Source organism: Cydia strobilella, chromosome 8 (genome assembly GCF_947568885.1).
Source record: "Cydia strobilella chromosome 8, ilCydStro3.1, whole genome shotgun sequence".
Classification (NCBI taxonomy): Eukaryota; Metazoa; Arthropoda; class Insecta; order Lepidoptera; family Tortricidae; genus Cydia; species Cydia strobilella.
In genome coordinates, this window is record NC_086048.1 from 8,819,882 (window position 1) to 8,833,035 (window position 13,154).

Sequence of the window (13,154 nt, forward strand, 5' to 3'; positions counted from 1 at the left end):
CATGAAAGTTTCAGTTGTACAAAATCTAGACGAAGCTTTTTAAGATACTAAGGGATTGTAAGCATCATCGTGGATCATACAGTTTTAAAACAGTAGAAAACTTTGTCAAACAGAAAATATTATACATTGTAACCCGACAGATTTTAACCACGCATTCCTGAGGTCATAAAAACCAAAAAATGTTATATAACTTTTGGTCAAATTTGTCAAAATAAATTGTGCATATGTGTGTGTGTGGGAGAAGTAAAGTTATTTTTTACATACAAATTGTTACCACGGTGTATAAATGTGGGTAGAATTCTCGTAATCTGAACAGTCAGTAGATAGATAAATTTAAAGAACACTTGACTAGAGTTGTTAAAAAGTCGCGAAGACGTTAATTATAATTACAATATGTTCATAAACAAACTTAAACACATTCTTGATATTAGTATTCCGCTGCAGCAATTAAAATTATATACAAAAAAGAAAAAATGGTTGTCGAAGGGTTTAAGGGTTTCCTGCAAAAATAAAAGATTGTTACGATTATTGACAACTTAATGCAATCATCCAGCATAATAAAGCATTACAAACAATACGAAAAAACATTAAAAAACGCAATAATAAAATCTAAAAAGCTTCAATACATTAAAGAAATGCAAAACTCCGATAATATATAATATTGTCTTCGGTTACCGCGATAGTTACTCATGAAATAAAACTATGAAAACTCCGATAATATAACTAAATCAATGTGGAAGATCATAAAAGAACGCACAAATAAATCTGCGAGCAAACCGGTACGTAACTTACAAATTAAAATCCACAATAATCTTACTTCTTGTCCTAAACAGATAGCGAATGCATTCAATGAGTTTTTTGCAGCGGTGGGGCGCATAGAACCACCGGCCCCCGCACCGCCCGGCCGACCGGTCATGGAATTTCCCATAAACAGTTTCTACCTTCGACCAGTAGATATAAATGAAGTTCGATCTATTTTAAAGAACCTAAAAAGTAAACACAGCTGTGGAATAGACGAATTGCCTCCTATATTGTTAAAACAATGCGCTGATGAACTCGCGATTCCATTTTGTCTCCTTATAAATCAGTCTTTTTCACTTGGAGTATTCCCGGATCTCTTAAAAACGGCCAAAATTAAACCAATTCATAAAAAAGATAGTACGGTAGAACTTAATAACTACAGACCAATCGCGCTATTACCCTCATCGTCAAAAATATTTGAAACCGCTATGAGTAAACGATTATATGATTACTGCGAATTTTTTTAAATCCTTAACGATAGTCAAAACGGTTTTCGGAAAAATCGTTCAACGGTCTTAGCTATGTACAAGTTTATGCAGCATGCTATTGACGTTATAAACAATAAACAATACGCGATCGGAATTCTACTCGATATGACGAAAGCGTACGATCGTGTCGAGTATAATATCTTATTACATAAATTATATGGGATAGGTGTTAGGGGTATTCCGCATAATTGGTTTAGATCGTACCTTGAAAATCGTCAGCAATGCATAGAAATACAAAACTACGATCAAAATAATGGCGAAATAAATTACACACATTCGGATTTAAAATTCATGAAACATTCCATACCTCAAGGAAGCTCAATAGGATGTCTCCTGTTTTTAATATATATAAACGACCTTCCAAAAGCTATACAGCAGACTTGTACTTTATTTGCCGACGATATCTCCATCCTCACCTCGTGTACAGACGACTATAATATAACACAAAACTTAAGCACTTTATTAACAAACGTAGTTGACTGGTTATCGGATCACAATTTGGAAGTAAAGTTTTCAAAAACAAAAATCTTACAGTTTAGACCTTATCAAAAAACCCCTCTTAACATAGATTTCACCTTCAATAATATAAAATTAGAATGTGTTGATACCGCTCCTCTTCTAGGGTTCGAAATTGACTGCAATGTTAATTGGAAAGCGCATGTAGCAAAAATAAAAACGAAATTGTCCCAGTTTACGTATGCCTTATGCGAATTAAAAAAATCATGCGACCTCAACACCGCCTTAACTGCTTACTATTCCTACGCCCATGCTTGGCTTACCTATGGTGTCATTTTATGGGGGAATAGCACAGATGTAGAAAGCCTATTCATATTACAAAAAAAATGTGTTCGAATCTTGGCTAACATACATATACCGGAAAGTAGTAAGCCCCACTTCATCGATCTAAAAATACTTACCTTAACATCAATATACATTTTGGAAACATGTAAGTTTGTAAAAAAATACCCTCAATTTTATACCAAACATTCAGACATACCCCGACGCTACGCCAGCAGGTTTGAAAATAAGTTGGTGCAGGTTATCTCCTCGAAACTAAAACTACATTCAAAAAGTCCTAACTCGATGGCAATAAAAATATTCAATAAAATTAGTAACGAAATAAAAAACACCAAGTCCGACAATGAATTCTTTAAAAAATTAGCAGAACACCTGATTAAAAAAGCCTATTATATACATTAAATGAATTTTTTCACGACCAATAATTATAATTAATAAAGTACCCATTATATAACCTTGTACAAAAACCTCGTTCTCCTCTTGAATAAAATGTTTGCTGTGCCCTACAGGGTGTCATGTTGTACACAATTCTATGTTAAGTATAGGTTAAGATACAATGTGATATGCAATAAAGATTATGAGTATGAGTATGAGTCTTATCACAACGGTTTTATCCTAGTCTACTTAGTATGATGAAAAGAGTAGATCGCGCGGCTAACCTAGAATACGAATTACAATCGATCGAATCGATATCCGATCACTATCCGGTATCCGGCTTATCCGCCGATATATTTACTATCCGGCCGTAAATCGGATAATTGCATAGTATCCGGCTGGACACCGGATAGTAATTAAGCACGATACTTATGAATAACATGCACTAAACCCTCGAAACACTAAACAATCTTATAAACAACGAAACGAAATTAATTAACTAAGCACTTGCAACGAAAACATTTAAATACTTACGACGAAAACTGTAACGTGCCGCTATTCAACGCGCACTGTGTAAGAATTTAGTACTTTTAGTTTACTTTTCTATCAACGAATGCCTTAACCACAAACAAGTTGCAACTGGCACCAAACTATATGCGCACTCGCGTGATCTAATTTCCTCTATTTCAGACAAAACTTTTATCCGGATATGCGGCGGCCGGATACCGAATATTCGGCGGACCCGACGGCCGGATAGCCGGTATCCGTTGCATCTCTAATTACAAAGTGCCACGACCCGAATGCGCAAAGGCACGGTTCCTGGTGTGACCATAGGATCATTTTTAAGACGATTCTCGCTGATTTGGCCTTGAGCGTCTCAGCGTCTCTGTACCCGCACCCCGCTCACTGCGATCGTACGTGAATTTCGTCTCGGTGCGGCGACTGCGGCGGAACGAGGTTCAAAGAATAACCTACAGCCCAGAGGCGCGCGGCATTTGGCGCTATACCTCGTATTTGTGTATCTTTTGTAGATATTTTGTTGTTTGAGTATGAGTAGATCATGCGTGTAGTGGAGGTCGTAAATTATAATAAAAATATATTCCCTTATGCATTATACTTTACAAGCCTCAATTAGTTAATTTGTGTTTTATCTGTTTCTTACAAATAAATACCTAAGTCAAATCGACGGGAATAAGATTTATAGCTAAAGCTTGGTATGTACTAAATTGAGGCGTACAGTGCGTTTATTTTATACAGTTTTTTTTTATCCGTAATAAATAAATTTAAATAATGCCATTAATAGTTAACTTATAAAATTAAAGTACCTACTAGCTTCATATACTACTACTATTTTTCGAAGTTCGAAGTTTTCTCAATCATTACGTGGGAATATCATCATTATTAGGGGTCCGTACCTCAAAAGGAAAAAACGGAACCCTTATAGGATCACTCGTGCGTCTGTCTGTCTGTCTGTCCGTCTGTCACAGCCTATTTTCTCGGAAACGACTGAACCAATTAAGTTGAAATTTGGTGTATATATGTAAGTTTGTGACCCAAAGACGGACATGTAACGTAAACAAATTAATTTTAAACACGGGGGCCACTTTTGGGGGGTAAAAGAGAAAATTAAAAAAAAAGTTACAAACTATATCGTGTTACATATCAAATGAAAGAGCTCATTGTGAGAATCACAAATGTATATTTTTTATAATTTTAGGATAAACAGTCAATTCAATTCAATTCAATTCAATATATTCTTTATTCAAATAGGCCTAGCAACAAGCACTTTTAAATTGTTTAGAAGTTATTCACGAAAATAGGCAAAAAATGAGCATTCCCCCCTTTATCTCCGAAACTACTGGGTACATACTCCAATTACACTATTTAACACTAATTACTACTTAACTAAACCTACAATAAACTAAATAGTAAATTTTTCCGTAAATAAAAATACGATAGGCCGTTTTGCTAGTTCTTAATCGATTAAAATTATTTTTAAACTACAAAAACAATGTTTTTTAACAGGTACTATTCATACATACAACGTAATAGGTAATAGGTAGCTTATGTTAAATCAATTATTTATTGTTTCGAGATGGAATGGAACATTATTCAAAACGTAAAACTTGAATGACATTATAATAATATGACGGTTAGAAAACATTTCTTTATTTATTTCAAATGATGTTTTCTCAAACATACGTATATTATAGTATAATATATACGGATATTATCATTACATTCATTGTAATAGACCGCAAAATACCGTGTTGCGCTCGCTAATGCGCGTCGCAACCAAATCAGCGCTCTGCAGTTATTTATTCTTTGGCCACAATAACTCCGATATTATAGCACTTTGCTTGTGCATAAGCGAACATAGTGCAAGGAAGGCACGGAGCGACGAGCGACACAGCCTCCTCGTCTCAAAGCTGGCACACGACTGCCGGCCACGCCATTTTCAGGCTGCATACGCATGAAATGTGGAAAAACGTTCGATTTCTTAAGAAAATATTTTTTGATTAAGAAAAGCTATGTTGCATTTGTAGAACCTGTTAAAACATTTTTGTTAGTTTAAAAATAATTTTAATCGATTAAGCTGTTTAGAAGTTATAAGCAAAGTTAGCCGCAAAACGGCCTGTCGTGTTACTTTTTTTTCGGTGAAACTACAAATTTCAGGAAAAAAGTCAAATGTTGCGATTGTTGTCCATAGAGTGAAGATGCATATATATTTTTTTCGTAATTTTTGGTTGACTCATTTAGAAGTTATAAGCTCTAAAAAGTAACAGTTTTTGGCCAAAAACTGCGCGAAGCGCCTTAAATCTTTAGCAGCTATAAGGTCGCTGACCATCACTACACCTTATAAAACAAAGTCCCCCACCGCGTCTGTTTATATGTTTGCGATAAACTCAAAAACTACTTACCGATTTTCATGCGGTTTTCACCTATGAATTGAGTGATTCTTGGGGAAGGTTTAGGTGTATAATTTGTTAAGGTTTTGTGTAACCTGTGCTAGTCGGGGCGGGTCGCTAGTCGTTAGTCGCTAGTTTTAAAATGAGATGATCTTTCAATCTAATTACCATGTCTTACATATTTACAGGTGTATTTTTAAAGATTATTTTATAACGAGAGCTGAACTTAATATTGTGCTCGGTTACCGCGATAGTCTTTCATCAAAAAAAACTATTTAAACATCAGTCTTCCGTTGACCACGAAAGGCTGTAAAGGATTCCAAACAGCATGTATGTATACCGTAAAATGGAGTGAGTAGAGTTCGCGGGGAGAGTTGGGTTATGACTGGGGAGAAAAGGATGAAAGAGGGGATAATACTGATAATAAAAAAAAAAACGATGCAATAATCTTCCAAAAATCACCTTTGTATGAAAACCCACCTCACCCCAATTACGAGGGACTACGGGGTGAGGTGGAACTTCCTGTTTATCGTCAAAATTATGAAATGGAACTACCCAAAATAATATAAAAACTAAAATACAAACGTCCGGAACACTTATTATATACACCATTCAGTTTGCATATGTAAAAATAAATTGTTATCGAGGTTTGAATGTCAGTTTTGCGCCTACTCACCCCATTTTACGGTATTAAATTCATTATAAGTCCGAGATATTAATCCGTTTAAATACTTTATTTTACGAGCTAAACTTATTCAAACCACGGCCAGTAGTAGACGTTACCTTATAATCGTTCAAGTCTTCCACCCGGCACGTGAGCGTGGTCTCGCGGCCCACCACCACCGTCACGTTGGATCCCGCGTCCACGAATCTGGGCTCTGAAACAATAATACATTCTTTATTGCAGTGAGTGCATTCCGCACTTTATATGCATTTTTCATCAAACCCCGCTGTCCGGGTGAATATAATGCGCAAAAGTGAAAAATAGACGGGAGATTTTAAAAAGCCATCTACACAACACGCTGTGGAGTGTGGAAGTTAGGATGGCAATTTTGCGTTGCATATTTGCACCCTTGGTGTTTTATACTTGTTGTAATAAATAGAAGCCACGCATGATATTGTATTTTTTTGACTTTCACTACCTTCGACTGGCTCGATGATACCGTGGGACTTTCGCTACCTACAGATCGTATGGTGTACGCGTAGCACGCTTGCAGCGTACTACGTAGGCGAACAACACGCGAACGCAGCGCGGCGCGGCGCGGGGCGAATCAATCCTTTGATACCTATAGAAGTGTCCTACGTGGGTGATCTCGTTGCGAACGCAAACGCCTTGGGCCCGCCGCGCCGCGCCGCGCCGCGCCGCTTCGCTTCGCGTTCGCGACTGTTCGCTTACGTAAGACGTAGCGTTACCTACAATTGATTGTAGGTAAGTACTTCGGCTACCGACGCTACGTGCAAACAAGCATACGATCCACATAATTGTAAGTGGTTACTAACAGCCTATCCGGACGCTTGAAACTCCGGTGTCACGTGCACGTTGCTTACCATTTAAAAACCTGTAAAATCCCGGTTTTCGTAGCGCTCCTTACCGTAGTTCCGAGAAAAAATCTCGGCAGAACTAGGGCATTCCGCAGCCTAAACGTTCGCTGAAGGAAATTTCTCTAAAAATCGCGCAGTGGACGACTAAAATTAGGTTCCATGGCTTAAGACTCCAGTTTATAAATCTAATATCGTCCCTGTTACGCACATTGTCTCATATTTATTCGGTTGTTATATACTTTCGTTGTATATTACTATTTTATCCACGTGCATATCTACTTGGTGTGTACCTACAGACTTAAACTCAATAATAAAGAAGGTAAGGTACCTACGCGACCCATATAAAAAGATATTTAGAGCCTACCTATACTGTTCATACTGCTATAGCGAAAAATCTCTATTATTTCCTTTTAAGACGATTCTCGCTGATTTGGCCTTGAGCGTCTCAGCGTCTCTGTACCCGCACCCCGCTCACTGCGATCGTACGTGAATTTCGTCTCGGTGCGGCGACTGCGGCGGAACGAGGTTCAAAGAATAACCTACAGCCCAGAGGCGCGCGGCATTTGGCGCTATACCTCGTATTTGTGTATCTTTTGCAGATATTTTGTTGTTTGAGTATGAGTAGATCATGCGTGTAGTGGAGGTCGTAGATTATAATAAAAATATATTCCCTTATGCATTATACTTTACAAGCCTCAATTAGTTAATTTGTGTTTTATCTGTTTCTTACAAATAAATACCTAAGTCAAATCGACGGATTAAGATTTATAGCTAAAGCTTGGTATGTACTAAATTGAGGCGTACAGTGCGTTTATTTTATACAGTTTTTTTATCCGTAATAAATAAATATAAATAATGCCATTAATAGTTAACTTATAAAATTAAAGTACCTACTAGCTTCATATACTACTACAAATGTGTTATTTTTCGAAGTTCGAAGTTTTCTCAATCATTACGTGGGAATATCATCATTATTAGGGTTCCGTACCTCAAAAGGAAAAAACGGAACCCTTATAGGATCACTCGTGCGTCTGTCTGTCTGTCTGTCCGTCTGTCACAGCCTATTTTCTCGGAAACGACTGAACCAATTAAGTTGAAATTTGGTGTATATATTGGTTTGGTGTAAGTTTGTGACCCAAAGACGGACATGTAACGTAAACAAATTAATTTTAAACACGGGGGCCACTTTTGGGGAGTAAAAGAGAAAATTAAAAAAAAAAGTTTTTCAAACTATCGTGTTACATATCAAATGAAAGAGCTCATTGTGAGAATCTCAAATGTATATTTTTTATAATTTTAGGATAAACAGTCAATTCAATTCAATATATTCTTTATTCAAATAGGCCTAGCAACAAGCACTTTTAAATTGTTCAGAAGTTATTCACGAAAATAGGCAAAAAATGAGCATTCCCCCCCTTTATCTCCGAAACTACTGGGTATAAAATTTTGAAAAAAATACACAAATTAGATCTTTACCTATAGATCACAGGAAAACTTATTATGTATCTCGGTGGACCGTCAGCTGGTCACATGAACATGTAAAAAAATCTTTTCAGTCATCGCATCCCATTTCATACTTTGTCAGATGGTAGTTTAGATGATATTGTTAATAAAACAAATCGTCGGCCGGTTGTATCGCGGTGGAAAGACCGTCAGCTATTAAAACATTATTGTTAGTTTAAAAATAATTTTAATTGATTTAGTCGTTTAGTAAAGATAACCAAAGTTAGCCCCAAAATGGCCTATTTTATTATTTTTATTACGGTAAAACTATAAATATCAGAAATAAGTTTAATTTTATAATTGTTGAACAATAAATGAAGATTCATATATATTTTTTTCATAATTTTTTGTTTACCCATTTAGAAGACATAATACACCAAGTTGACCCAATGAAATAATTACTGAAATCCAGAAGGAGATACAAATAATAATAAAATAATAAAACGTTTATTAACAGGCAAGGATCACCCATGAAAAATTTACAGACATAACTACAATTACACTATTTAACACTAATTACTACTTAACTAAACCTACAATAAACTTAATAGTAAGTTTTTCCGTAAATAAAAATACGATAGGCCGTTTTGCTAGTTCTTAATCGATTAAAATTATTTTTTAACTACAAAAACAATGTTTTTTAACAGGTACTATTTATACATACAACGTAATAGGTAATAGGTAGCTTATGTTAAATCAATTATTTATTGTTTCGAGATGGAATGGAACATTATTCAAAACGTAAAACTTGAATGACATTATAATATGTCGGTTAGAAAACATTTATTTATTTATTTCAAATGAAGTTTTCTCAAACATACGTATATTATAGTATAATATATACGGATATTATTATTACATTCATGGTAATAGACCGCAAAATACCGTGTTGCGCTCGATAATGCGCGTCGCAACCAAATCAGCGCTCTGCAGTTATTTATTCTTTGGCCACAATAACTCCGATATTATAGCACTTTGCTTGTGCATAAGCGAACATAGTGCAAGGAAGGCACGGAGCGACGAGCGACACAGCCTCCTCGTCTCAAAGCTGGCACACGACTGCCGGCCACGCCATTTTCAGGCTGCATACGCATGAAATGTGGAAAAACGTTCGATTTCTTAAGAAAATATTTTTTGATTAAGAAAAGCTATGTTGCCTTTGTAGAACCTATTAAAACATTTTTGTTAGTTTAAAAATAATTTTAATCGATTAAGCCGTTTAGAAGTTATAAGCAAAGTTAGCCGCAAAACGGCCTGTCGTGTTATTTTTTTTTCGGTGAAACTACAAATTTCAGGAAAAAAGTCAAATGTTGCGATTATTGTCCATAGAGTGAAGATGCATATATATTTTTTTCATAATTTTTGGTTGACTCATTTAGAAGTTATAAGCTCTAAAAAGTAACAGTTTTTGGCCAAAAACTGCGCGAAGCGCCTTAACTAAATTTCTAAACGTAAATATATTTTGTAACTGAAGCTCAGATTTGCGACCTAAAACACTTGTTATGTGATATGTCCCGCGATCCGCATTCAAAGTTATGAGCGCGTTTTTCTTACATCGATCCAAGGATATCCAAGCAATCAATCTAAAGTGTTAAGAGCACCCATCTGCTGCCTATTCGGAGAATAAATTATCCAGGTTCAATTTAGCTGGTTTAATTTTCAACGGTTAGGTATAAATGCTTACCCTAGTCTGTTTGCATATGAAAAAACTGTTGAAATATCCCTTTTTTCTGCTGCTGGTGTAGAAAATAATCAAAGTGATGTTAAGCCAACTAGCCAAGTACAGTCCGTTAACTCTCAGAATGACATTCGTTTTTCGGGTAAAATCGGACGTAATCGCGTAATAGAAAATGGCAGTCTCTTACTGATTTAGTTGCAATCCAACACCCAAAGAGTGCAGGCGTCTTTTCAGCCTTAAACTATATAAGAGTAGTTAATACCACCATAACAATAATATCACAATTTTCCAATTATATAATTTAACCATAAGAAGTGAAATATGTGACTGGTATTATCAACTCTATATAATTTCAAATTTGTTTTCGAATTTCAAATTCTGATTCTATTTTATTTAGATTATGACAAAAAGTCGCAATATAGCCATCAACCGAATATTAAACATAATGTCATTAGATTAGGGCTTATTTTACATTGAGACAATAGGTATCCTTAACTTTTTCCGGTAAGTTTAAAACTTTTTGTGAGTTAATAAGAAAGCAGAACAGCTGTATCACCTTCGCGTGTTATCGCCGATACCCGATGTATCTTTCTAAAATCCGAAGGTCATTCTGAGAGTTAACGGACTTGTATGGGACGAAACCTGCGTTATGGATTTTGCTCTGGCAATAAAGCACTTGATATTGGTTCTCTAAATCATTGCCAAAAAATATTTTGCCGAATGTCATTTCCTAATTTTTCACATAATTTCATTTTGCCGAATGATCAAGTAGCAACTTAACATAATAATTCGTATTATTTCCGAACCTAATGGTTAGCAACTGTATGTTTGGACTAAAACTTAGAATAGTATTTTATACAATCGTGATATCTAACATAGTACTTTTTTTACTATAAAACCAAAATAATTAAATAAAATTAGGTAAGTATCTCAGTAGTACAAAAGACATCAACGCGTGCATAATATATGAATACGCGTTGGTGTCTTTTCCACTGGACCGCGGCGCCACGTGATTGGTCAAATTCATTATAGTTGACTAAACCGTTTTGAAACGAATATTATAGTTGAGTTGTGAGCCTATACATGAAAAGTACCCAATTACAGTTTGGTATACGAATTCTTAATTCAGCCATTACAGTCGAAGAGTATAAAAAGACACTTCAAAACGCAATGTTTTAGTCATTTATTCAATATTGCATTGTCATGTACATAATAAGGTGTTACATTACATTGTGTGTAGCAGAATGACTTCGTAAGTCTAATATGGAACATAATAAGTTTATTTTTGTAATTTAACATCGTTTAATGCAAAAGAAGTCGGTTCTGGCGCAGCTGTTTGGTCGCAGTTCACCTAACACGCTCCTCCTCGCTTCGCTCGTCGTCGCACCTATCTTGACTCTGTCAAGTGATTAGACGTTATCGTATTAAAAGTATTTAGCCAAATGAATGATTTGGCGAAAGAAATGTATTCCAAATTTTGTATGTCATAATAATAATCTACTTAACAATAATTCTACCAAGTAAAACGTTGCCATATTGAAAGTTTGCCGAATGTTGTTTTCGAAAGTAAAATCTGCGAAAATTTGGTTGGTAAGTGAAATTCAGACAATAAATCTTCGGCGAAAAGGAAGAACACCCTTGATTTTAAATACATTAAAGTCTAATCTATACGTTCATATACAGAAAGCTAATTCAACGCTAATAAATATAATTCCACTATAATATGAATATTACACGTGCTTTGGGTTCTCCCACGTAACTTGCACGTAACTCACTTTGTAAGGCGGAAATGAGGTGCACGTACGCACATAAGCCAATATGATTCCGAGTGTTCCGACTAATATCGATATTCCCTTTATTATACCTAAATGATAGGACTACGAGCCTTAACAGTGTAGAACTGTCAAAACTACATCCGAAATAAAATTCGAGACTGTAAAATGTTTCTACTATGCTCCAAAATTCGAAATTTAAATAAAATTTGAAAATGGAAAAAATACTGTTGCAGTACAATTGCCCAGTGGGAAGCAAAGTAGGCACATTTTACTGTAGAAAGAATGGCTGGTTCCATTCACATGCTATGATAGCAATGGATTTGACAATTGTACGTTGATTATCTAACAATAAATAAAACGTCATTTACAAAGGACAAAATCAGTTAATACATACTTAGAACATCGTTGTAAAGCGCGCCCGCTTTGAAGAGGACCAAGTAAAATGAGATTTACCGCTAAAGCTGTTACTTATTTGGTGAATAAAGGACGGCGAAGATGTCCCAAAACACCATACCCTACCCGACAACTAAGTTTACTAAGAGTCTAGTGACCTACTTATAACAAGCATGTTTGAATAGACTCGAAGGCCAATGATGATAAAACAGTTTAAAATAATATAAAAAGGAGGCGACCAAAAGCTGTCGCCGAACGTAGATTTTACGGGACACCGGGGAAATTAAGACCGAACAGAATATCACAAAATATTATAAAATTTGAAGTTTCAGTTAAAAAAACAGGCAAGTAGGTATGTGAGGAACATTTTATATTGCTGTCTTTTTCCTCAGTACAATTTTGTACTCATACTCATACTCATTTATTAATAATATTGTTACATATTACACGTCAAAAATTTAATGTAATTACATGAGATAGATTACATTATTTTAATTACATTTAATTACATGAAATAGATTACATTATTTTAAAGTTTTACTACGGTCATTCTCGGTTGAAGTTAACAAAAGCCCAGGGTCCACTGGAAAAGTCTGATACTTGAATACTTGTAGGCATAGTATTGTAATACTGTTCCTCATACCCCGGGAAGAATAACACATTGTCCCCCTTATTCCACCTTAAGTAGTGTATACAGTTTATTAAAGCGGTTCCTTTATTCTTTTTATCTACAAATGTTAATTAAACAATTGCTAGTTTGATGTGATTTTGTTCTTGGCAGTTCTAATATTTGCACTTAATTGTCGGTTTTCCGATTAACCTTGTTTCATTTTTAGAGAGAAAGCTCGTTAATTAGTGTTATGCATTTGACAACTTGATTGCTTCTTTTATA

General features: G+C 35.3%; 1 protein-coding gene across 1 annotated transcript in view; it reads right to left on the reverse strand.

The window, feature by feature from the left end:
• LOC134743578 (protein amalgam-like) overlaps nucleotides 1-13,154 on the reverse strand; it is a 58,612-nt gene that overhangs the window by 36,064 nt on the left and 9,394 nt on the right. The window contains exon 2 of the mRNA XM_063677127.1: nucleotides 6,155-6,249. Within this exon, the coding sequence (XP_063533197.1) occupies nucleotides 6,155-6,249 (95 nt within the window). The remainder of the gene's footprint in view (nucleotides 1-6,154; nucleotides 6,250-13,154) is intronic.